Below are 27,231 nucleotides of genomic sequence, written 5' to 3'. Positions count from 1 at the left end.
TGAGACGGCCCCCCACTGTCCCCGAGTCCGCTTGAGAGGCCCCAGCGTCATGCTGAGGTTTTTGCAGGAGCCGGGGAGGGCTTCTGTTCCTGGGAAGGAGCTGCCTGTTGGTGTCTCTTCCCTCTTCCTCTGCCTCGTGGCAGGTACGACAAGCCCTTTGCTCTCTTATTTTTGTAGGAGCGAAAAGGCTGCGGTTGAAAGGTCGGTGCCTTTCTCTGTTGGGGAGTGACTTGAGGTAAAAAAGTGGATTTCCCGGCAGTAGCCGTGGCCACCAAGTCTGATAGACCAACTCCAAATAACTCCTCCCCTTTATACGGCAAAACCTCCATGTGACGTTTTGAATCCGCATCGCCTGTCCACTGTCGTGTCCATAAGGCTCTTCTGGCTGAAATGGACATAGCACTCACCCGAGATGCCAGTGTGCAAATATCCCTCTGTGCATCACGCATATAGATAAATGCATCCTTTATTTGTTCTAACGACAGTAAAACATTGTCCCTATCTAGGGTATCAATATTTTCAATCAGGGATTCTGACCAAACTACTCCAGCACTGCACATCCAGGCAGTTGCTATAGCTGGTCGTAGTATAACACCTGCATGTGTGTATATATTCTTTTGAATAACTTCCATCTTTCTATCTGATGGATCCTTAAGTGCGGCCGTCTCAGGAGAGGGTAACGCCACTTGTTTGGATAAGCGTGTGAGCGCCTTGTCCACCTTAGGGGGTGTTTCCCAGCGCGCCCTAACCTCTGGCGGGAAAGGGTATAATGCCAATAACTTTTTTGAAATTATCAACTTTTTATCAGGAGCAACCCACGCTTCATCACACACGTCATTTAATTCTTCTGATTCAGGAAAAACTGTTTGTAGTTTTTTCACACCATACATAATACCCTGTTTTACGGTATCTGTAGTATCAGCTAAATGTAACGTCTCCTTCATTGCCAAAATCATATAACGTGTGGCCCTACTGGAAAATACGTTTGAATTTCTACCGTCGTCACTGGAATCAGTGCCCGTGTCTGGGTCTGTGTCGACCGACTGAGGCAAAGGGCGTTTTACAGCCCCTGACGGTGTTTGAGGCGCCTGGACAGGCATTAATTGATTGTCCGGCCGCCTCATGTCCTCAACTGACTGTTTAAGGGAAGATAAACCATCACGTAATTCCACAAATAAAGGCATCCATTCTGGTGTCGACCCCCTGGGGGGTGACATCTGCATATTTGGCAATTGCTCCGCCTCCACACCAATATCGTCCTCATACATGTCGACACCACGTACCGACACACACCGCAAACTCACAGGGAATGCTCTAATGAAGACAGGACCCACTAGCCCAGGCATGTCCAACCTGCGGCCCTCCAGCTGTTGAGAAACTACACATCCCAGCATGCCCTGACACAGCTTTAGCATTCTCTGACAGCAAAACAGTGTCAGGGCATGCTGGGATATGTAGTTTCACAACAGCTGGAGGGCCGCAGGTTGGACATGCCTGCACTAGCCCTTTTGGGGAGACAGAGGGAGAGTCTGCCAGCACACACCACAAAGCGCTATATATACAAGGGATATCCTTATATTAAGTGCTCCCTTATAGCTGCTTTAATATATATATATATAGCCATTAATGTGCCCCCCCTCTCTGTTTTACCCTGTTTCTGTAGTGCAGTGCAGGGGAGAGACCTGGGAGCCGTTCTGACCAGCGGAGCTGTGACAGAAAATGGCGCCGTGTGCTGAGGAGATAGGCCCCGCCCCTTTTTCGGCGGGTTCTTCTCCCGCTATTTTTCCAGTCAGGCAGGGGTTAAATATCTCCATATAGCCCCTATGGGCTATATGTGAGGTATTTTTAGCCTTGTATAAGGTTTATATTTGCCTCTCAGAGCGCCCCCCCCCAGCGCTCTGCACCCTCAGTGACTGCCCAGTGAAGTGTGCTGAGAGGAAAATGGCGCACAGCTGCAGTGCTGTGCGCTACCTTATGAAGACTGAGGAGTCTTCAGCCGCCGGTTTCCGGACCTCTTCACGCTTCAGCATCTGCAAGGGGGTCGGCGGCGCGGCTCCGGGACCGGACTCCACGGCTGGGCCTGTGTTCGATCCCTCTGGAGCTAATGGTGTCCAGTAGCCAAGCAGCAAATCCACTCTGCATGCAGGTGAGTTTACTACTTTCCCCCTAAGTCCCACGTTGCAGTGATCCTGTTGCCAGCAGGACTCACTGTAAAGAAAAAAACCTAAACTAAACTTTCTCTAAGCAGCTCTTTAGGAGAGCCACCTAGATTGCACCCTTCTCGTTCGGGCACAAAATCTAACTGGAGTCTGGAGGAGGGTCATAGGGGGAGGAGCCAGTGCACACCACCTGACCTAGTAAAGCTTTACTTTTTTGTGCCCTGTCTCCTGCGGAGCCGCTATTCCCCATGGTCCTTTCAGGAACCCCAGCATCCACTTAGGACGATAGAGAAATGGACACTACTCAGCTATCAAATGCACACACAGAAAGTCACAGAGGTTATTACTGACAATAATACTAGGTAGTCCACTATAATTCTAGGTAAGTCCAATTATTCTGAACAATAGGTCAGCAATGGGGTGGCTCCTGGGGTACGGGGCCTCCTGGACTGCCGTGGCTGGGCGACAACAGGGCATCGCAGCATTACATTGAATTGGCACTTTCACCGTTTGTTTATTATACATGTTACACACTTTTTTCACTTATATTAATTCACCCCATAACACCCTTTTTTTCTCACCTATCCCTTAATCCTTCTCACTACACTTAATAATTCCCTGCGATGCCCTGGGGTTGCTTGGCTGTGGTTTTTTTGGGGGGTCCCGTGCCCTAGGTTTGAACCCCTATAGTGTTAGGTACTGCAGCAGAGTGGAGTCCCTTGCCGCGGGGCTGCAGCTTCATGCATTTATCAATACATAACTAAACTCCACTATTTATTATATGCTAAGCTGTATGATATCAGTAATGCTAGAGACAGTGCACCTACAACACCCCCCCTTTTCTTCTGACAATAATACTGCACTGGACTAGCTTACACAGCTATATAACAATAGATATAACAGTACACAGTAAGAACTGGATGTATATCACAGGGTAATTGTACTAGGAAACCCTGACTAAGTGCACTCTTTCTTAACTATCACTGTCTAAAAAGGTAGGTAGAATACTTAAGTGTCATGTAAAGTCACAGCGCTGACAACCAGGCGGCTTTACATAGGAGGATTTGCCCAAGCAGTCCCAGGAACAGTGAGCTGAGGGATAATGGCTCCGCAGACACTGACAGCGAGTGAGGAAGAGACAGATATGCAGCACCAGGGCGGGCACACTTGCTAGAAATGGCGCCCTGGGGCTGGGGGAGGGGCTTCAGGTCTAAGCCTTATCCCCTCTGCTGGCAAAACCACCGGGTACTGTGGGCGATATAAAAACCGGTTTAGAGGGAAAACCTGACCTGCGCCCATGCCCTGGTGATCTAGTGGGATCGCCTGTACTACCACAGTGTCCACCGCCAGCGCGCGCGGACCGCCTCCCACTGACGGCGCCGGATCGCGATAAAGACCGGGTCCCGCAAGCGTGACCCACTTACCACCTCCCGAAGCGCGGACACGCAATCCTGGAGAGCCCCAGCCGTGTGTCTCTAACGTGAAGAAAACCGGAGCCTCCGCTGTAGGTACCCGGCAACCAGGGCTCGGGAGTGTACAGGGGCGCTTGGGAGAGCTGGAGCTGCAGCAGTGAATGTCACAAGACATTTACCACCGCTGCTGCCCTTGAAGTCTTCACTTTTTACCTCATAAAAAGCTTTTCTTAGGGCTGCCTGGAGCAGCCCCTCTGTTCAGTGCCTGCTTACTGCAGCACCAACTTACAAAACTGAGCTCCTGTGCTGGGAGGCGGGGTGATATAGGAGGTGGCGCTGTGCATATTGGGAACAGTCAAAGCTTTGAGCCTGTTGGTGCCTCGGTTCAAGATCCTATTCTACACCCCATTGTCCAATCCTTGTGGAGCCCAGTGTACCCCGCAGCAGAAAAGGATTTACCGGTAGGTATTTAAAATCCTATTTTTAGGACATTACAGCTCTAAGGTGCCCACAATGTCTATGTCAAATGCAGTGGAGCAATTTTTGGCCACTGCACAGGTGCATCGAATGCGAACGCTCAGAAGATTTATTTGCAGAGTGAGCGAGCGGTAATTAACGTTTGGGGGAGGTAACAAAGGATGGCTAGAAAAACACAGACATGTCAGGACTGTTTTCTGGGCGTTGCCTAGTCAGCCACTGCAAATACGTCGCAGAAAAGGCGCTCTGTCTGAGACAGCATAGGGTTGCTCAGAGGTTCTATGGTGCAACCAATGTTTCTGCTTATGTACATGAGCGGCACAAGATAGTGGCTGAATCATTAGTATATATATATATATATATATATATATATATATATATATTCGCAAGTCCACTGCTAATGAAATCACAGCTGGACATGCAACTGCCTACACTTTATCATCCTTTATTTATATGCACCACAAGAATTCTGCAGCACAAGTACATAAAGAAATAAGCAAAATAAGAACACTGTGACTTACAGTACAAGACAATACAGGACAAGTACACGGCATATAAACCCTTCCACATCAGCGGTAATATGGAACACAGGCTAGGGTGAGAGATGGCTGAATCAGGCCCATTGTCCTCTTTTACAATGCTATCATTTTTATTCAAATTCCTGCTAACTTCTGAAGATGCTCTCTCAGTATCACGTATATCCTTTATTTGTACAAAAATCCTCACAAGTTATTTGTAAAACTTCTTTATAGTTCTTTTCAATGATAGATTCTGGATATCCCCTTAAGCAATAATCTCCCTTCATTTTCATAGCCTAATATATACACCATTTGTTAATGTACTGTATATACCAAGCACAGGGCAGTATCTTCTAATGTGCAACACTAACTACCATCTCAAAATGTTTTCCATGGAAAAGCAGTTTCCATGTTTTTTTTTAATAATGTTATTTTATGTAAGATGGTAACATTTCTCTTGCAGACAATTTATGGATAAGTGCAGTGGATCAATGTCTTTTTGTAATCACATTTCTCTTGCACCAAATGTAAATCCAAACTTGTGTCAGGTGGTTGCCTATTGCCCCTTTTCCACTTGTTAGCACGGGTCGCAGCCAGGAGCCTGACACGGCTGCGACCCGTGCTAGAGCCCCCTTCTATACTGAGCTCACCAACCCGGCATATTGCCGGGCTGCTGACGCGGCAGGGGCGGCGTTGGGAGATAAGAGAAAGGGGTTTTTCAGAATTAGACTGAAATATTTAACAGTTTCACTTTCTCTGTGCCTTTGTACAATGTAAATACTAAAAAGATAAATATACCCATATATTGGGATTCATGTACAGCTTGTCCATTTCTAGAGAGGACATACATGAATCTTAATAAACGAAACCAAGCACCAATTTCACCCAAACCATGCGCAATTCCAACCAATGCCAAATTCCACTGAGGACACACTTTACGGACACATCCATTTCTTTAGCTTGTGAAAAATGAAATTTTCTACTGAATACTATAGGAGGTTAACTATAGTTAGGTTGCCAAATGTACTTGCACCAAAGCGCCTTACATAAAAACCCAAATTTGCTACCAGATAGCCTACATCACAAAAATAAGTCACTGATAATTGAAGTAAAAAGAGAGAAGCTAGTCTTCATTTTTATATAATAATAATAATTAAAAAAAAAAAAAAAAAATTTCCCCTTCATCGGTGTGCATTCCCTCACTTTGTTACATCTTCAAACCACATGACATTGAATTCTCTATAAAAGTTACTAAACCACAAAAACTATGTAAGCACTTTTTATTGAATATTTGGGATGACAGTGTATGGTAATACAGGCTATATGAGAACCACTACAGAACAGGAAAAAAGAAAAAAAAAATTTTTTTTAAATCAATATAGTCTATGAATATTTTTTTTTTCATCAATTTTATTTTTTGCTGCATACAAATATGCTTCAGTTTAACCAATAGAGCGATATGGGCATATAGATTTTAAACTCAAATGCTAAAACTGAAATGTGTTTTAATATATAGTACACAAATATAATAGGCTAATACAATAGTAAATCAAATTTCAATTCATTTTGTTTTTAAACAGTATGAGGGAATAAAGGAATTCATTTCCTGTGGGCTATACTATGTAGGTCTCAAATCCTGGTTAGATCGAGTATTGTCCAATTCAGTTAACATACTTCAGATGTGCTGCTCCAACATGAGGTGTCCATGTTCCCGACCAGTTCTAAAAAAGGACAAGAAAAAAAACAAACCAGTCAATTTGACCAAACGTCAGAAAACACATTCTCAGTTTACAAGTATTTGGTACTTGGCCACTAAGTTACTGAAGAACCAGAACCAACTGGTATAGATACAGTATAGGAGAGTGGTTCCCAAACTGTGTGCATGGGCAGGGTGTGGTTCATCAAATCGACAGTATCTAGGTCGACAATGTTTAGGTCGACAGTCACTAGGTCGACATGGATGGAAGGTCGACATGTGCTAGGTCGACAGGTCTAAAGGTCGACATGAGGATTTTTTTTTTTTGGTGTCGTTTTCTTCGTAGAGTGACCGGGATCCCAAATTAGTGCACCGCTTCGCTCGCCATGCTTCGGGCATGGTGCCTTCGCTCCGCTACCGCTTCGCTCGGCACAGATTACCGTTCCAATCGTAGTCCACGTGGATCGTTAAGTATAAAAAATTCAAAAAACAAAGAAAAAAAAATGTGAAAAACTCATATCGACCTTTAGACCTGTCGACCTAGAAACCCTGTCGACCTTCCATCCATGTCGACCTAGTGACTGTCGACCTATAGTGGTCGACCTAAACATTGTCGACCTAGACAGTGTCGATCTTCAGACCGGATCCCGCATGGGCACCCTAGGGTGCCACGGTATGGTGGTCCAGGACCAAATCAAATTATTTATGGTCGAAGTGATAGGCAAAACCAGCGCTAGTAGCTGCCAAATCATAATATAAGTGGACAATCAGAAGCACAACTGTACACCACCACATAACTGAACTTAAGGATGACCGGTAGATACAATTAATTTAATCTAATATTTGTTTCCCAGACATATCTATAATAAGCTTTTATCCTAGGGGTGCCTTGAAAAAATAAGAATTTACTTACCGATAATTCTATTTCTCGGAGTCCGTAGTGGATGCTGGGGTTCCTGAAAGGACCATGGGGAATAGCGGCTCCGCAGGAGACAGGGCACAAAAAAGTAAAGCTTTACTAGGTCAGGTGGTGTGCACTGGCTCCTCCCCCTATGACCCTCCTCCAGACTCCAGTTAGGTACTGTGCCCGGACGAGCATACACAATAAGGGAGGCATTTTGAATCCCGGGTAAGACTCATACCAGCCACACCAATCACACCGTACAACTTGTGATCTAAACCCAGTTAACAGTATGACAACAGAAAGGGCCTCTTAAAGATGGCTCCTTAACAATAACCCGAATTAGTTAACAATAACTATGTACAAGTATTGCAGATAATCCGCACTTGGGATGGGCGCCCAGCATCCACTACGGACTCCGAGAAATAGAATTATCGGTAAGTAAATTCTTATTTTCTCTATCGTCCTAAGTGGATGCTGGGGTTCCTGAAAGGACCATGGGGATTATACCAAAGCTCCCAAACGGGCGGGAGAGTGCGGATGACTCTGCAGCACCGAATGAGAGAACTCCAGGTCCTCCTTTGCCAGGGTATCAAATTTGTAAAATTTTACAAACGTGTTCTCCCCCGACCACGTAGCTGCTCGGCAGAGTTGTAATGCCGAGACCCCTCGGGCAGCCGCCCAAGATGAGCCCACCTTCCTTGTGGAGTGGGCTTTTACAGTTTTAGGCTGTGGCAGGCCTGCCACAGAATGTGCAAGTTGAATTGTGTTACAAATCCAACGAGCAATCGACTGCTTAGAAGCAGGTGCGCCCAACTTGTTGGGTGCATACAATATAAACAGCGAGTCAGATTTTCTGACTCCAGCCGTCCTTGCAATGTATATTTTTAAGGCTCTGACAACGTCCAACAACTTGGAGTCCTCCAAGTCGCTAGTGGCCGCAGGCACCACAATAGGTTGGTTCAGATGAAATGCTGATACCACTTTAGGGAGAAAATGCGGACGAGTCCGCAGTTCTGCCCTATCCGAATGGAAGATTAGATAAGGACTTTTATAAGATAAAGCCGCCAATTCAGATACTCTCCTGGCAGAGGCCAGGGCTAGTAACATAGTCACTTTCAATGTGAGATATTTCAAATCCACCTTTTTCAATGGTTCAAACCAATGGGATTTGAGGAAATCTAAAACTACATTTAGATCCCACGGTGCCACCGGAGGCACCACAGGAGGCTGTATATGCAGTACTCCCTTGACAAAAGTCTGGACCTCAGGGACAGAGGCCAATTCTTTTTGGAAGAATATTGACAGGGCCGAAATTTGAACCTTAATGGATCCCAATTTGAGACCCATAGATAATCCTGATTGCAGGAAATGTAGGAAACGACCCAGTTGGAATTCCTCCGTCGGAACCTTCCGATCCTCGCACCACGCTACATATTTTCGCCAAATGCGGTGATAATGTTTCACGGTGACTTCCTTCCGTGCCTTAATCAAGGTAGGAATGACTTCTTCTGGAATGCCTTTCCCTTTTAGGATCTGGCGTTCAACCGCCATGCCGTCAAACGCAGCCGCGGTAAGTCTTGAAAAAGACAGGGACCCTGCTGTAGCAGGTCCCTTCTCAGAGGTAGAGGCCACGGTTCGTCCGTGAGCATCTCTTGAAGTTCCGGATACCAAGTCCTTCTCGGCCAATCCGGAACCACTAGTATTGTTCTTACTCTTCTTTGCCGTATGATCTTCAATACCTTTGGTATGAGCGGCAGAGGAGGAAACACATACACTGACTGGTACACCCAAGGAGTTACCAGTGCGTCCACAGCTATTGCCTGTGGATCTCTTGACCTGGCGCAATATTTGTCCAGTTTCTTGTTGAGGCGAGACGCCATCATGTCTACAATTGGTCTTTCCCAACGGTCTATTAACATGTTGAAGACTTCTGGATGTAGACCCCACTCTCCCGGATGAAGATCGTGTCTGCTGAGGAAGTCTGCTTCCCAGTTGTCCACGCCCGGGATGAACACTGCTGACAGTGCTATCACGTGATTCTCCGCCCAGCGAAGAATCTTGGCAGCTTCTGCCATTGCACTCCTGCTTCTTGTGCCGCCCTGCCTGTTTACATGGGCGACCGCCGTGATGTTGTCCGACTGAATCAACACCGGCTTTCCTTGCAGGAGAAGTTCCGCCTGGCTTAGAGCATTGTAGATTGCTCTTAGTTCCAGAATGTTTATGTGAAGAGACTTTTCCAGACTCGTCCATACTCCCTGGAAGTTTCTTCCTTGTGTGACTGCTCCCCAGCCTCTCAGGCTGGCGTCCGTGGTCACCAGGATCCAATCCTGAATGCCGAATCTGCGGCCTTCTAATAGGTGAGCCTTCTGCAACCACCACAGAAGTGACACCCTTGTCTTTGGTGACAGGGTTATTCGCAGGTGCATCTGCAGATGCGACCCTGACCATTTGTCCAACAGATCCCTTTGGAATATTCTTGCATGGAATCTGCCGAATGGAATTGCTTCGTAAGAAGCCACCATTTTTCCCAGGACTCTTGTGCATTGATGTACTGACACTTTTCCTGGTTTTAGGAGGTTCCTGACCAGATCGGATAACTCCTTGGCTTTTTCCTCTGGAAGGAAAACCTTTTTCTGAACCGTGTCCAGAATCATTCCTAGGAACAGCAGACGAGTTGTCGGGATTAAATGGGATTTTGGAATATTCAGAATCCACCCGTGTTGTCTTAGCACCTCTTGAGATAGTGCTAAAACTGTCTCCAGCTGTTCTCTGGACCTTGCCCTTATTAGGAGATCGTCCAAGTATGGGATAACTAATACGCCTTTTCTTCGAAGAAGAATCATCATCTCGGCCATTACCTTGGTAAAGACCCGAGGCGCCGTGGACAATCCGAACGGCAGCGTCTGAAACTGATAGTGACAGTTTTGAACAATGAACCTGAGGTACCCCTGGTGTGCGGGGTAAATCGGAACGTGTAGATACGCATCCTTGATGTCCAAGGATACCATAAAGTCCCCTTCTTCCAGGTTCGCTATCACTGCTCTGAGTGACTCCATCTTGAACTTGAACTTTTTTTTATGTAGAGGTTCAAGGACTTCAGATTTAGAATAGGCCTTACCGAGCCATCCGGCTTCGGTACCACAAATAGAGTGGAATAATACCCCTTTCCTTGTTGTAATAGGGGTACTTTGACTATCACCTGCTGAGCGTACAGCTTGTGAATGGCTTCCAACACCCTCTCCCTTTCGGAAGAGACGGTTGGTAAGGCAGACTTCAGGAAACGATGAGGAGGATCCGTCTCTAATTCCAACCTGTACCCCCGAGATATTATCTGCAGGATCCAGGGGTCTACCTGCGAGTGAGCCCACTGCGCGCTGTAATTTTTGAGACGGCCCCCCACTGTCCCCGAGTCCGCTTGAGAGGCCCCAGCGTCATGCTGAGGTTTTTGCAGGAGCCGGGGAGGGCTTCTGTTCCTGGGAAGGAGCTGCCTGTTGGTGTCTCTTCCCTCTTCCTCTGCCTCGTGGCAGGTACGACAAGCCCTTTGCTCTCTTATTTTTGTAGGAGCGAAAAGGCTGCGGTTGAAAGGTCGGTGCCTTTCTCTGTTGGGGAGTGACTTGAGGTAAAAAAGTGGATTTCCCGGCAGTAGCCGTGGCCACCAAGTCTGATAGACCAACTCCAAATAACTCCTCCCCTTTATACGGCAAAACCTCCATGTGACGTTTTGAATCCGCATCGCCTGTCCACTGTCGTGTCCATAAGGCTCTTCTGGCTGAAATGGACATAGCACTCACCCGAGATGCCAGTGTGCAAATATCCCTCTGTGCATCACGCATATAGATAAATGCATCCTTTATTTGTTCTAACGACAGTAAAACATTGTCCCTATCTAGGGTATCAATATTTTCAATCAGGGATTCTGACCAAACTACTCCAGCACTGCACATCCAGGCAGTTGCTATAGCTGGTCGTAGTATAACACCTGCATGTGTGTATATATTCTTTTGAATAACTTCCATCTTTCTATCTGATGGATCCTTAAGTGCGGCCGTCTCAGGAGAGGGTAACGCCACTTGTTTGGATAAGCGTGTGAGCGCCTTGTCCACCTTAGGGGGTGTTTCCCAGCGCGCCCTAACCTCTGGCGGGAAAGGGTATAATGCCAATAACTTTTTTGAAATTATCAACTTTTTATCAGGAGCAACCCACGCTTCATCACACACGTCATTTAATTCTTCTGATTCAGGAAAAACTGTTTGTAGTTTTTTCACACCATACATAATACCCTGTTTTACGGTATCTGTAGTATCAGCTAAATGTAACGTCTCCTTCATTGCCAAAATCATATAACGTGTGGCCCTACTGGAAAATACGTTTGAATTTCTACCGTCGTCACTGGAATCAGTGCCCGTGTCTGGGTCTGTGTCGACCGACTGAGGCAAAGGGCGTTTTACAGCCCCTGACGGTGTTTGAGGCGCCTGGACAGGCATTAATTGATTGTCCGGCCGCCTCATGTCCTCAACTGACTGTTTAAGGGAAGATAAACCATCACGTAATTCCACAAATAAAGGCATCCATTCTGGTGTCGACCCCCTGGGGGGTGACATCTGCATATTTGGCAATTGCTCCGCCTCCACACCAATATCGTCCTCATACATGTCGACACCACGTACCGACACACACCGCAAACTCACAGGGAATGCTCTAATGAAGACAGGACCCACTAGCCCTTTTGGGGAGACAGAGGGAGAGTCTGCCAGCACACACCACAAAGCGCTATATATACAAGGGATATCCTTATATTAAGTGCTCCCTTATAGCTGCTTTAATATATATATATATATAGCCATTAATGTGCCCCCCCTCTCTGTTTTACCCTGTTTCTGTAGTGCAGTGCAGGGGAGAGACCTGGGAGCCGTTCTGACCAGCGGAGCTGTGACAGAAAATGGCGCCGTGTGCTGAGGAGATAGGCCCCGCCCCTTTTTCGGCGGGTTCTTCTCCCGCTATTTTTCCAGTCAGGCAGGGGTTAAATATCTCCATATAGCCCCTATGGGCTATATGTGAGGTATTTTTAGCCTTGTATAAGGTTTATATTTGCCTCTCAGAGCGCCCCCCCCCAGCGCTCTGCACCCTCAGTGACTGCCCAGTGAAGTGTGCTGAGAGGAAAATGGCGCACAGCTGCAGTGCTGTGCGCTACCTTATGAAGACTGAGGAGTCTTCAGCCGCCGGTTTCCGGACCTCTTCACGCTTCAGCATCTGCAAGGGGGTCGGCGGCGCGGCTCCGGGACCGGACTCCACGGCTGGGCCTGTGTTCGATCCCTCTGGAGCTAATGGTGTCCAGTAGCCAAGCAGCAAATCCACTCTGCATGCAGGTGAGTTTACTACTTTCCCCCTAAGTCCCACGTTGCAGTGATCCTGTTGCCAGCAGGACTCACTGTAAAGAAAAAAACCTAAACTAAACTTTCTCTAAGCAGCTCTTTAGGAGAGCCACCTAGATTGCACCCTTCTCGTTCGGGCACAAAATCTAACTGGAGTCTGGAGGAGGGTCATAGGGGGAGGAGCCAGTGCACACCACCTGACCTAGTAAAGCTTTACTTTTTTGTGCCCTGTCTCCTGCGGAGCCGCTATTCCCCATGGTCCTTTCAGGAACCCCAGCATCCACTTAGGACGATAGAGAAATAATGCTGATACTCTAGGGCGCCGTGATGCAAGAAAGTTTAGGAACCACTGGCATAGGACTCTACAAGGAGCCATGTAATACCTCCACGGTCACACACCATAACCAGATACCTAGGCAATTCTCCCATTTGTTGACCGCTTCAGATTAGAGAAAGAAGCCTACATAATTACATGTTAACATTTATTTATTAACATTTAGCACAAGCAAATTTCATTGATCTTTACAACGGAGAACAAAACAAGACTGGGTAATAACAGACAAAAAGGTAAGAAGGCACTGGTCGCAAGCTTAAACTTTCTTACTATGAGAATATTGATATTCTATGGCCATTAAGATGGATGCTTTTAAATTCATAGCCTTGGAACTTACATGGGGAATTTGCACATCTTCCCGTATTCAGGAACAGCTATACACAAGCAATGGATCAAGTATAGCAGGTAGACCTAGGAAGATCAACCTCCAGTCTTAAATGTGACCCTGCTGCTGCTCACCCACCATAAATGCTATTGATGCCTCAGCACAAACAATATATAGTTACTCTAGTGGACTAAGTTTTGGTTTTACGGTCTGCACTTTTCATATGACTATTGACAAGGTGTCACTAGCAATAACACACAGATATGTTCTCATACATCTTTGCTGCAGTCATGCCAAACAACACCCCTTGGCATGCCAGGTCGCGCGAGTCTTCTAGCGTCGGGCATTTTTTTTTGCCAAAAATTCATCTTAGTCAACGCGTTTCTCCTTCGTACAGAGAAAAACATTTAAAATATGGAGAGATCAGTTGCTGTTACATCTCTTATTTCTCAGTATCTGCACTGCACTTTATATATTCCTGTTACGTGGAGCCAGAGATTGTGTGAGAAACACACAGCTTGTGGAGGAACTCCCTTCATCTGTGCAGACTGGGAACCTAAACCTCTAAGTAAACTACATTACAGATACTAATATCAGTTTATCATGGATATGATTAACAAGTGATTTAAAATTCAGAGTGTAGGATTTATTTGTTAGGACTGCTCTTTTAATGGATTTACATTCTACTGTATGATTTTGCAATTGAGCACAACCTGAATTCTTTCATTTGTATGTTTGCTTAAGGACTGGCATACCTCCTTCAGGCTTGGTGGCTAATATTCCACACCAATCTGAATATCACTACGTTTTGCGCCAGGATAATTTCTTGTCGTTTGCACGCGGAGACTGTGCTGATTAATTTGTTTATCTGTATGCGACTGAGCCTCTGAATCTGTATACAAAGTGCTACAATGCAGCAGCCACAGCTTTTTTCCAATACAAGTTCCGTTCTGATCCACATACAGACTCAGTCACACACAATATACAAGCGTCATATTATGTTAATCAGCGCAGTGTCAATGCATGTGGAGTGGTCCAGCCCTGCTTGCTTGATCATTTAAAAAAAAAATTATTTGTGTGAGACGACCCCTATAATTAGTAGTCAGAAACCATCATTCCCTACCTCCCTTCCTTATGACTGAAATTTAAGGCCAAAGTTAATTGTCATTTTTTGAATTTAGTGAACTATAGATGTTTTCTGCATTACTTATAAATGTTGCAAAAAGATAAGAAAAAAAAGAAAGCCCCCCCAAAAACAAACAAATAAAAGAAAACCCCCAAAGAAACTCACAGGGAAATGAAGAAAAGGAGTGCGTCGGTGAGTGCCATTCATGAAATACTGTACTGTATGAGACTTGTGTAATTACCAAAACAAAGTGACTTTTCCTGCAGAATCTTATTGTGTACAGTGCATGTACAGTACATTTGTTCCACTTTTTCATGCTATACTGGTGACAACCCACCCTCCTTTTGAGAGGTAGGGGAGTTTGGCATATTGCCTGATGTGTCTATGCTGGTTTGAATTCATTCCAAGAGTGACCCTGATTTATTATTAACAGTTACTTATATAGGGCCATCATATTCTATGCTTCAAATTTGGAAACAAACAGTAATAAAACAAAACAGGGTAATAACAGACAGACAACTGCTTACAAGGAAATAGTGAATCGTGCATTGATACAGGATATTGGCCCAGCCAGATTGCAGAGGTTTTTGGTGGGCTGTATGATCCAGTCACACAGGAATGTTGGCTAAGGGTCAGCGGGATGTGAAAGTGAAGAAAGAAAATATGTAAATTATGCGTGGGCTGTAAAGGTGTGATGTAATTGGGTAGGATAGCTAATGGAGGTTATGTGGGTGGTTCTTGAATATAAGCTTGCTGAAGATGTGTTTTCTGGAAAAACTGGAAGGTTTGGAGACTTATGGCACATGGAAGGGTATTCACAAAGAGTTGGTGCAGCCTGAAAAAAGTCCTGTAACCATGCATGGTAGCAGGTTAAGAGTGAGGATGAGAGACGCAGCTCTTGTGATGATTGGAGACATTGAGCTGGGAGATATATTGCAATAAGCAAAGAGATATATGTTGGTGTAGTTTGTTAATAATCTTGTGTAAGTAAAATGATTTTATATTGAATTGGATTTCTAAACAAATATAACTAGTATAGACGCCTCTAAATCATGGTTTCTTCCACAATATTGCAGTCACCATCAGTAAATATTTTATATAGGTTCCTGAGGAAAGAGGAATGACTAGGGATTCACAGAGGGTTCTCAGCAGGTTCCTCAATCATCATATGGGGTGGAAGCAGTGAGGGAGGTTTTTTAAAAAAAAAAATCTATAAGCATACCTTCCAACAATTCAGCAGCTGACAAACACTCCTGCGTGCCTTAGGCAAGCGGCGCCAAAAAGGGGATGTGGCTTCATCTGAATGGGGAAATGGCCTCGCGTAGGAGGTAGTGGCCTCTCAACGCGTCCCCCCGTTTTCATCATTTAAGGGACGTGCCCAGTGCCCCCTGCACTGCTTACATACAGTGCATTTGTTTAGGGATCACCAATGCTTTGCGGTCACAACCTGCCCCCAGCCGCACCCCACACGAGGGACACTGCAGCAGGAACCGTATCTGAATAGTTGGGACTGTTGGAAGTATGTGTATTAGTCAAAAACAATGTCAGAAACAGCTTCTGCACAATCTCTACCACAACAGCAGATATACTCGCTTTCCCCTACTTGTCTGCAGCAGTGAATATGAACATGTAAGAAGAATTGCTACTAAGGGATATTTCCCAAAATTATTTCAGGGGCTCAATCACAAAAACAAACATTCAAAATATTGTAACTGTATTAAAAATGCAGAAAAAAAAGAGTTGGTGTGAATATACCCCAATTACACTGGAAGGAGAAAAGAGGAAAAAAAAAGTGGGATGATTTACTCATATTGTCACAACAGGTTTAAACGAGCAAATGACAAACATCAAAAATAGGATTTTAATACCTACCGGTAAATCCTTTTCTCTTAGTCCGTAGAGAATGCTGGGGACGCTTCAAGAACCATGGGGTATAGACGGGATCTGCAGGAGACATGGGCACTTTAAGACTTTGAATGGGTGTGACCTGGCTCCTCCCTCTATGCCCCTCCTCCAGACGCCAGTTATAGGAACTGTGCCCAGGGAGACGGACATTTCGAGGAAAAGGATTTATTGTTAAACTAAGGGTGAGATACATACCAGCTCACACCACAAAACACACCGTATAGCATGGCAATTTACATAAGTCCAGTCAACGGTATGAACAATGGCAGCAACAGGCTAACCAGAACAGAAACACAACCTGTACTGCAGCTAGAGTCCGCACTGGGACGGGCGCCCAGCATCCTCTACGGACTAAGAGAAAAGGATTTACCGGTAGGTATTAAAATATTATTTTCTCATACGTCCTAGAGGATGCTGAGGACGCTTCAAGAACCATGGGGTTTATACCAAAGCTCCAGAACGGGCGGAAGAGTGCGGACGACTCTGCAGCACTGACTGACCAAACATGAGGTCCTCCTCAGCCAGGGTATCAAACTTGTAGAATTTTGCAGAGGTGTTTGAACCCACCCAAGTAGCCGCTCGGCAAAGCTGTAACGCCGAGACCCCCCGGGCCGCCGCCCAAGATGAGCCCACCTTCCTGGTAGAGTGGGCCTTCACTGACTTCAGTATCGGCAATCCAGCCGTAGAATGAGTATTCTGAATCGTACAGATCCAGCGTGCAATAGTCTGTTTAGAAGCAGGAGCCCAACTCTTGTTGGTATCATACAGGACAAACAGAGCGTCTGTTTTCCTAAGTTGAGCCGTCCTAGCGACATAAATCTTCAAAGCCCTAACCACATTGAGGGATTTTGACTCAGCGAAGGCGGCCGTAGCCACAGGCACCACAATAGGTTGGTTTATGTGGAACGCTGAAACCACCTTCGGTAGAAACTGATGACGAGTCCTAAACTCCGCTCTATCTTCATGGAAGATTAAATAAGGGCTCGTGAGACAAGGCCGCTAACTCAGACACCCGCCTTGCGGATGCCAAGGCCAACAGCATGACCACTTTCCACGTGAGAAATTTCAGCTCTATCTTCTGTAGAGGTTCAAACCAATGAGATTGAAGGAACTGTAACACCACGTTAAGATCCCATAGTGCCACTGGGGGCACAAATGGAGGTTGGATGTGCAGCACACCTTTCACGAAAGTCTGAACTTCCGGAAGGGAGGCCAATTCTCTTTGAAAGAAAATTGATAAGGCCGAAATTTGCACTTTAATTGAGTCTAACTTTAGACCCGCATCCACACCTGCTTGCAGAAAATGGAGAAACCGACCTAGCTGAAACTCTTCCGCAGGAGCCTTCTTGGATTCACACCAAGACACATATTTCCTCCAAATACGGTGATAATGTTTCGCCGTCACTTTTTTTCTAGCCTGAAGAAGTGTGGGAATGACTTCACTGGGAATACCCTTTCGGGCTAGGATACGACGTTCAACCGCCAAGCCGTCAAACGAAGACGCGGTAAGTCTTGGAACACACACGGCCCCTGCTGTAACAGATCCTCTCGTAGAGGAAGAGGCCAGGGATCTCCCATGAGTAATTACTGAAGATCTGGATACCAAGCCCTTCATGGCCAGCCCGGAACAATGAGGATTGTCTGAACCTTTGTTCTTCTTATGATCTTCAGCACCTTTGGAATGAGTGGAAGCGAAGGGAACATGTACACCGACTGAAACACCCATGGTGTCACTAGGGCGTCCACTGCTATTGCTTGAGGGTCTCTCGACCTGGAACAATATCTCTGAAGTTTCTTGTTGAGGCGGGACGCCATCATGTCTATTTGAGGAATTCCCCAAAGACATGTCACTTCTGCGAAGACCTCTTGATGAAGACCCCACTCTCCGGGATGGAGATCGTGTCTGCTGAGTAAGTCTGCTTCCCAGTTGTCCACTCCTGGAATGAATATTGCCGACAGAGCGCTTGTATGTCTTTCCGCACAGTGGAGAATTTTTGTGGCCTCCGCCATTGCCGCTCTGCTCTTTGTTCCGCCCTGGCGGTTTATGTGCGCCACAGCTGTCACATTGTCCGACTGGATCTGGACGGGCAGGTTTGCGAAGACGACGTTCCGCTCGAAGAAAGCAGTTGTAAATGGCCCTTAACTCCAAAACGTTTATGTGTAGAGAAATTTCCTGGCTTGACCATCTTCCTTGGAAAGTTTCCCCCTGTGTGACTGCTCCCCAGCCTCGGAGACTCGCATCCGTTGTCACTAGGAACCAATCCTGAATCCCGAATCCTGAACCTGCGCCCCTCTAGCTGCCCTGATTGGCTGCCGGTCCACCAGCTCTGATTGGCTGGTGGCCGGCGCCACATTTGAAGTGCCGCCGCATTCAGCGTTTGTCTATGGCTGTCGCCCGCCTAATTGTAAGTAGTATTACTTACACACCCACCCTCCCGCGCATGCGCAGTGTAATCCAGTGAATCCCGGGATTGGATGCTCCAATCCCGGGATTCAAATCCCGGCATTTTTAGGCCCAAATCCCAGGATCCCGCCGATCCCGATCCTGGGATTGGCCTCCCTAATCCGGACCACTTGTCCAACATATCCCACTGAAACACTCTGGCATGGAACCTGCCAAATGGAATGGCCTCGTAGGCCGCCACCATCTTCCCCAGCACTCGAGTGCATTGATGGATTGACACTCTCGCTGGCTTCAGAATTTGTTTGACCAAACTCTGAATTTCTAGAGCCTTCTCTTCTGGAAGAAAAACTCTCTGTACATCTGTGTCCAGAATCATTCCCAAAAACGACAGTCGTTTTGTCGGACTCAACTGTGACTTTGGCAAGTTTAGGAGCCAACCATGCTGTTGCAGAACGGTCAGGGAAATTGTAATGTTCTGCAGTAATTGGTCCCTGGATCTCGCCTTTATCAGGAGATCGTCCAAGTACGGGATAATTGTGACTCCTTGCTTGCGCAGGAGAACCATCATTTCCGCCATAACTTTGGTGAAAACCCTCAGAGCCGTGGACAGACCAGACGGCAACGTTTGAAATTGGTAATGACAATCCTGAATAGCAAACCTCAGGTAAACTTGATGCGGAGGATATATGGGGATGTGTAAGTAGGCGTCCTTTGTGTCAACTGACACCATAAAATACCCCTCCTCCAGACTGGAGATCACTGCTCGGAGAGATTCCATCTTGAATTTGAATTTTTTCAGATAGAAATTGAGGGATTTGAGGTTCAGAATTGGTCTGACCGAGCCGTCCGGCTTCAGGACCACGAAGAGGCTCGAATAAAAACCTTCTCCCTGTTGTAACGTGGGGCACCTTGACAATGACTTGATTTTGACACAGCTTTTGTATTGCATCGCATACTACCTCCCTGTCCGGAAGAGAAGCTGGTAAGGCAGATTTGAAAAATCGGAGGGGGAACGTCTTGAAACTCCAGTTTGTACCCTTGGGACACTATTTCTAATACACAAGGATCCAGGCCCGAACGAATCCAGACCTGACTGAAGAGTTGGAGACGTGCCCCCACCGGTGCGGACTCCCGCAGAGGAGTCCCAGCGTCATGCAGTGGATTTGGCAGAAGCCGGAGAGGACTTCTGCTCCTGGGAACCTGCCACAGCTGGTGATCTTTTTCCCTTTCCTCTTCCTCTAGCAGCAAGGAAGGAAGACCCTCGTCCTTTTTGTATTTATTGGGCCAAAAGGACTACATCTGATAGTGGGGCGTTTTCTTTTGTTGTGCAGGAACATAAGGTAAAAATGATGACTTACCTGCGGTAGCCTTAGATACCAGGTCAGCGAGGCCGTCACCAAACAAGACACCACCTTTATACGGCAGAGACTCCATAGCCTCCTTAGAGTCAGCATCAGCATTCCATTCGCAGCTTCCTTTAGATAGACTGCAGCATCCCTGATATGACCCAGTGTCAAAAGAATGTTATCCCTATCCAGGGTATCTATCTCAGATGACAAGTTATCTGCCCACTTTTCAATAGCGCTACTCACCCATGCCGATGCAACGGCAGGACTGAGCAGCGTACCCGTAGTGACAAATGGATTTTAATGTATTTTCCTGCTTACGATCCGCAGGATCCTTTAGGGCCGCCGTGTCAGGAGACGGAAGCGCCACCTTCTTGGACAGCCGTAATAGGGCTTTGTCTACAGTGGGGGATGACTCCCACTTATCCCTATCCCCAGAAGGGAACGGATATGCCACCAGAATTCTCTTGGGAATCTGAAACGTCTTGTCAGGATTTTCCCAGACCTGTTCAAAAAGCGTGTTCAGTTCATGAGAGGGAGGAAACGTTACCTCAGGTTTCTTTCCTTTATACATACAGACCCTTGTATCAGGAACCGTAGGGTCTTCCGAGATACGTAACACGTCTTATCGCCACAATCATGTACTGAATGCTCTTAGCCAGTTTAGGATTTAATCTGGCATCACTATAGTCGACACTGGAATCAGAGTCCGTGTCGGTATCTGTATCTGCTATCTGGGTTAATGAACGCTTTTGTGACCCCAAGGGGGTATGGACTTGTGACAACACATCCTCCATGGATTTTTTCCATGCCTGGTTCAGAGTCTCAGATTTATGCAATCTCTTATTTAATAGAGCCACATTCTCATTCAAAACATTTACCCAATCAGCGGTGCCGACAGGGTCACTCCCACAGTCTTTTCTGTCCCCACTCCAGCTTCCTCCTGGGAAGAGCACTCAGCCTCAGACATGCCGACACACGTGTACAGACACCCACAACCACACTGGGGCTATAGGGGACAGACCCACAGTAAAGCCTGTCAGAGAAACACAGAGGGAGTTTGCCAGCTCACAACCCAGCGCCTATCCCGGTACTGAAACGGTTTACCCAATGCCTCAGACCTGTTAGCGCTTTTATTATTATTAAACCAGCACCAATTTAACTGTGCCCCCCCCCCCATTTTGCACCCTGTTACTTGTACAGCAGTGTAGGAGGACAGGACCAGCGTCTCTGCAGCTCTGTGAAGAGAAAATGGCACTGATGAGCTGTGAGGGCTGAGCCACGCCCCCTTAATGGCGCGCTTCAGCCCCGCTATTCTTAAAATATTTATACTGGCGGGGGTTCGGATTCAGTGCCCAGGCACTATCTACCACTTTTGCCAGTCACTTAAATGAGGATTTATGCTGCCCAGGGCGCACCCCCCCCCCCCGCGCCCTGCACCCTGTAGTGCCGTTGTGTGTGTGTGGGAGCATGGTGCGCAGCGCGGCCGCTGTGCGGTATCTCAAAGCAGTCACTGAAGTCTTCTGATCTTCTACTCACTCGACTTCTGGCTCTGCAAGGGGGGTGACGGCGGGCTCCGGGAACGAGCATCTAGGCGTACCTAGCGATCAGACCCTCTGGAGCTAATGGTGTCCTGTAGCCGAAGAAGCAGAGCCTTGAAACTCCCAGAAGTAGGTCTGATTCTCTCCCCTCAGTCCAACAATGCAGGGAGCCTGTTGCCAGCAGGTCTCCCTGAAAATAAAAAACCTAACAAAAGTCTTTTTCAGAGAAACTCAGGAGAGCTCCTCAGAGTGCATCCAGTCTCACTGGGCACAAAATCTAACTGGAATCTGGAGGAGGGGCATAGAGTGAGGAGTCCGTTCACACCCATTCAAAGTCTTAAAGTACTCATGTCTCCTGCGGATCCAGTCTATACCCCATGGTTCTTGAAGCGTCCCCAGCATCCTCTAGGACGTATGAGAAACATAAAATAAATCCTAATATATAGAATCTCCTATATAATAGCCCAGATCTGTGACTTTGTGCTTCATTTGCTAACGCTGGGCGGAGTCAAAACAGTGGGCGGAGTTAGTCAAATGAGTCACAGATCTGGGTAAATCTATAGGATACTTGGAGCAGGAGCAGATGGTATGGGCATGGCACAGGCAGGGGTGCATACCTCCCAGCTTTCTGCAGGAGCTTTCTTCAGGCAGAAGGAGGGACACACACACACACACACACACACATACACACACACACTCAGCGAAAAGGGGGCGTGGCTTCACGGGAGGGCCCCCGTTTTCGTCAGTGAGGGGGCATGCCCAGTGCTCTGTGAGCTGCTGGCATGCCCCCAGGGGCTGATTATGAGTCCGGGGGGCCCAGGGCACTTGAGACAGGGGAGCCATATCTCATTGCTGTGCCTGCTGTGGGGTTGGGGGCGTGGCCTAATCGCGCCCGCGCGGCCACGCCCCCTTATGCAAATTCCGGTTGTTGTTTTTTTTTTTGAATGGGATTTTGGCCCCTCAACTAGGGCTAAATCCAGAGGAGGTGGTCGCTCCCCTTTACACACCTGCACAGGCAGAAGAAAGCAGGGAGACTGCTGCCTCCCTGCAACACCACAGACATGCCAATACGCAGCAGCGTGTGCTGACTGTAGCACAATGCTGCCGTTGTTGCTGGCAGGACGGGGGGGGGGGGGGGAGCTTCTGAGCTGGGACAGAGCTACTCCAGTCGGGGGGACACCTAAAACTGTGGGGCCAACGGTACATACCCCCTGCCCCCCCCCTTAATCCGGCTCTGCTGCTGGAACCCCCCCTTAATCCGTACCCCCTGGTGCCCCCTCTCCCTCTGTCTCCACTATTCACCGCTGCTCTGCTAAGCAGAACAGCGAGTACAGTAGCTTTCCAACTGCCCCCCCCCCCCCTTCCCCACCGCGGGACACTGCGACCCGCGGGTGGGACAGCGGGACGGACCCCAAAAAATGGTACTGTCCCGCGAAAATCGGGACATTTGGAAGGTATGGGGGTGTGTGAGGGGTATGTCATACAGACAGACGGGCACCGGCTCACTGTGTGCTTGACCCCCCACATCGGCATACTCAGCAGGGTCTCTCTGGCGCGGAGGAGCGTCACTTTCTGGCACACTCCACGCTTCTTAGCAGTTTTGTGGGGCACTTGCCGCTGTGCTGGTTCCGTATTGCCTCTGTTATCTCCAGCCCCGGCAACCCCACCGCTAGCTGCAGCGCTGCCACCCGCAGTGAGGTGCGCCCAGCTTATTCACACACTTTAGCTGGCGGGTAGCGCTGCAGAAATCCGAGCTGCTTGCAGGCTCCGACCCACTCCTCCCTCCAGCCGCAGCGTCTCCTGGGAGCTAACCAGTCACTCCCAGTCTCCCCTTACCACAGTGCCCGGCAGCCGCGAGGTCCGCGCCACGTGCATGCTATGACCCCCTCCTCCCTCCAGCCGCAGCATCTTCTGGGGGCTAACCAGTCATTTCCAGTCTCCCCTTACCACAGTGCCCGGCAGCTGCGCGAGGTCTGCGGTGTGTGACTGAGGAGGGGGGGAGGGATGCGGACGGGCAGAGGAAACAGGACTCCAGCCTGAGAGAGTCAGCCATGCCAGGTCTCCACCAGCAGCAGATCCTAACAGGTTGGAGTGGAACAGCAGCAGCCAGCAGCAGTGACTCCGGTAAGACACATCTGTCTGTCACCACTGTTTTGTCCCTAATACCAATCTCTCCCGTGCCCTGTGTTCTGTCATGTCCCTGTCACCCCTGGCCTTGCCCTTTCACCCTTATCCTGGCCCTTTCACCCTTATCCTGACCCTGTCACCCTTATGCTGGCCCTGTTACCCCTATCCTGGCCCTGTCACCCCTGTGCTTGCCCTGTCAACCCTATACTGGCCCCGTCACCCCTGTCCTTGTCCTGCCGCCCCTACCCTGGCCCTGTCACCCCTATTCTGTACCTGTCATTTCTGTCCTGGCCCCGTCGCCCCTGTCCTGGCCCCGTCGCCCCTGTCCTGGCACCGTCACCCCTGTTCTGACCCTGTCACCCCTGTCCTGGCACCGTCACCCCTGTTCTGACCCTGTCACCCCTGTCCTGGCCCCGTCAACCCTGTTCTGACCCTGTTACTGCATACCCTCCAACTACCTTTTTGGCAGGTACAGTACCCGCAGCGCCTCCAGACCTCTCCCCAATGCACCACACCTCCGCACCTTCCCCTCCACCACATGCGGCACTCCACCCCTCCCCCACATGCTGTGCCTCCAGACCCTCTACACCTCCCGCGGCTCCCACTCCTCCGCCCCTTCACCACCCAGAGCACCTCCAGGCCCCCTCCACCATTCACCCCCCTTATATGTCTCCCTCCACACCTGCCCCCCTCCACCCGCAGCATCTGCAGACACCCTCCTCCATCCGCGGTCCCCCCCTCACCCACCCCTCCCCCACCAATGGCACCCCCGCACCTGCCCCTCCACCACCTGCAGCACCTCCGGACCTCCTTCCCCATCCGCCGCACCACCCGTACCTGCCCCTACCCTACCCATGGTGCCTGCGGTCCCCTACCCCACCCCCGGCACTCCTGTCCCTTCCCATCCCACAGCACCTCCGGAACCCTTCACCCATCCACAACATCCCCACACCTGCCCCTCTCCTACCCGTGGCACCCCTGCCCCTCCCCCACCTGCAGTGCCTCCGGACCCCTCCCCCATCTGCAGCCCTCACTCCTCTGCCCCTCCCCCACCACCTCCCAAACCTTCCCCATCCGGGCCCCACTCCCACTTCTGCCCCCCACTCAACCCGCAGCATCTACAGACACCATCCGCGGTCCCCCCCGCACCCGCTACATTCTGTACATCGTGCCCTGCAGGTGCTGTTCACGCCGTCGCAAGGGGCTGCGCCTCCTTCACCACCGCACGCCCTTTCATTGTGCAATATTTAACCACTAACAAAGGAATGCAGGTAATACTCCATATAATACAAATATTAAACCCCAGAAAGGCATGCAAGGGTTAAGGGGGCGTAGCCCCTTGCGACGGTGTGAAGAGCGCCCGTAGGGCGCGATGAAGCACCTAGTATCACATGTAAAATACGCAGACTGAGATAGGCAATTCAAATATCAGCCTGCATATTTTTCTTGTGATATATACACACATACATACACACACACACACACACACATATACATACCTATACACACACACACACACACCAGCCGGCACTCTGCATAGAAAACTTCAATCAGCCTCCGTGCCTGATCATAGTATATCCACATTCTTTCACAAACAACGGCACTGGAGACATTTTCAATAGCTAATAAAAACTTGTATTACCAGGCAACGTTTCGGAGCATAAGCCCCGTCCTCAGGCCCCAACAGGTAACAAACCCTTTTTATATCGACAAAAATACCTTTTTTAAAGCGACCATTTTCATGCCGACCTTTTGACTGTCTAACATGTAGTGTCTATCTATTGACTGTCTAAAGGGCCCTACACACTTAAAGATTATCTGTCCAATCTTTCTGGTTGGAACAAAAATCTGGTAATGTATGGGAGCAAATGACAATTGACCATTTGCTCTCAAATACTGGAAAACAGACAAAAATGGTCTTTTAGACAAATTAGTTAAGTTTCTTTCATTAAACCAATTTATCTGAACAACAGTTTTTGTCTATTTTCTGGATTTTGGGAGCAAATGGTTGATTGTCATTTGCTCCCAGACGTTGTCAGATTTTCTTTCCAATCAGCCAGATTGGACAGATAATCTTTAAGTGTGTAGGGCCTATAACTCTAACTAGGCACTGTATCTGCTATACCACACCCAAGTGAGCGCCCTCCACCGCCACTTGCTCAGCACACAGCACGATGGAGAGATGTGTACTGAGTGTTCTGTGCTAGATCGTTCAGCACACATCGGTACGTGTGTACCTCCTTTTAGATGCATAATATTTCAGGTGTGACACATTTCAAGGATTCAGGACTCCCATCAGTCAAGGCATGCAGAACTGCAGTTGCAATGTCCACCTCCTCTATCATGGAAAAACCAATGGATGTGGCCAAAACCCCATCTTGGACCGGGTGGTCTTCTGTATGCCGAATGTCGGGATCCCGGCGCACAGTATACCGGCGCCGGCATACCGACACCCGGCATACCGACAACTATTCTCCCTCGTGGGGGGCTCCTTTGCGCTCGCCACGCTGTCGGTATGCCGGCGGTCGGGCTCCCGGTATGCTGGTCTCCGGGAGCCCGAGCGCCGGCATGCCGTACTACACCCCTTGGACCACCTCAATGTTTTTGAGAGTGATGTGCTCTGTTTAGGCAGAAACTAAGCAGCTTTTATCTTAGACAGGAACACGGCAAGGAGAGGGCAGGTATACTTTGCAGTATACTATTCGAATATGGGACAAGAGAGCTTTTGACCTTAAAATAGTATTGAGGATTTATTTTGAATGAAACTTCTGGATCTCCTAGTTGGCTTCCGTTTGCCACATGTACAGACCTTGTACATTTATATATTCACACAAATATTATAACAGTAGTTACTGTATGTTGCTTTTATTTTTCCTTGGTACAACTGCACAAAATTATTAGACAATTGAAGTACCTTGTGAGCATCTGTACACTCTGCTGAATTAGGAACAACTTTAACCAATGGACTCCACGTAGCATCATGTGTGTTGAGACCATTAAATATTGGAGCTCCTGGAATTTCAGTCAATTGTTGATGAGAAGTTATCATTTTACCACCATACATAGAAAGTGGGACACCCTAAAAAAGTAAATACATTTTTTTTAACCTAGTTATATAAGCAATTTAAAATTCCTCAAACCAATTACAATATATCATAACACATAAAGAGGATCCTCAATATTAAAAGCTACAATCTCAAAATTTGGTTAAGTATTTGAAGACACATTGGGCACGATGAACGTCTAACTGTACATAACATGGCACAGCGTCTCTTATAGGATTCTGCACTACACATGCTCCGGGACTGTGTGTACGCAAGTACGGGCAATGTAAAGTCGTCGGCATGAGATGCAAGTTGGGTTATGTAGAGTTTGCACAAAGCATATACAGGTTCAGTATCCCTAATCTAAAATGCTTGGGACTAGAAGTATTTTGGATATTGGATTTTTCCGTATTTTGGAATAATTGCATACCATAATGAGATATCATGGCGATGGGACCCAAGTCTAAATAGAGAATGCATTTGTTTCATATACACCTTATACACGCAGCCTGAAGGTAATTTAATACAATATTTTTAATAA

General features: G+C 47.8%; 1 protein-coding gene across 2 annotated transcripts in view; it reads right to left on the bottom strand.

Moving 5' to 3' along the window:
* Positions 1–5,832: 5,832 nt before the first annotated feature.
* ANKHD1 (ankyrin repeat and KH domain containing 1) overlaps positions 5,833–27,231 on the bottom strand; it is a 411,439-nt gene continuing 390,040 nt past the window's right edge. For both annotated transcript variants that reach the window (XM_063928239.1, XM_063928240.1), the window contains 2 exons: positions 26,561–26,725; positions 5,833–6,287 (listed from right to left, as the gene is read on the bottom strand). In XM_063928239.1, coding sequence (XP_063784309.1) covers positions 6,228–6,287; positions 26,561–26,725 — 225 coding nt within the window. In that variant the 3' untranslated portion in view covers positions 5,833–6,227. The remainder of the gene's footprint in view (positions 6,288–26,560; positions 26,726–27,231) is intronic.

This window comes from Pseudophryne corroboree, chromosome 6, assembly GCF_028390025.1.
Source record: "Pseudophryne corroboree isolate aPseCor3 chromosome 6, aPseCor3.hap2, whole genome shotgun sequence".
Classification (NCBI taxonomy): Eukaryota; Metazoa; Chordata; class Amphibia; order Anura; family Myobatrachidae; genus Pseudophryne; species Pseudophryne corroboree.
This window is presented reverse-complemented; position numbering and strand designations above follow the sequence as displayed.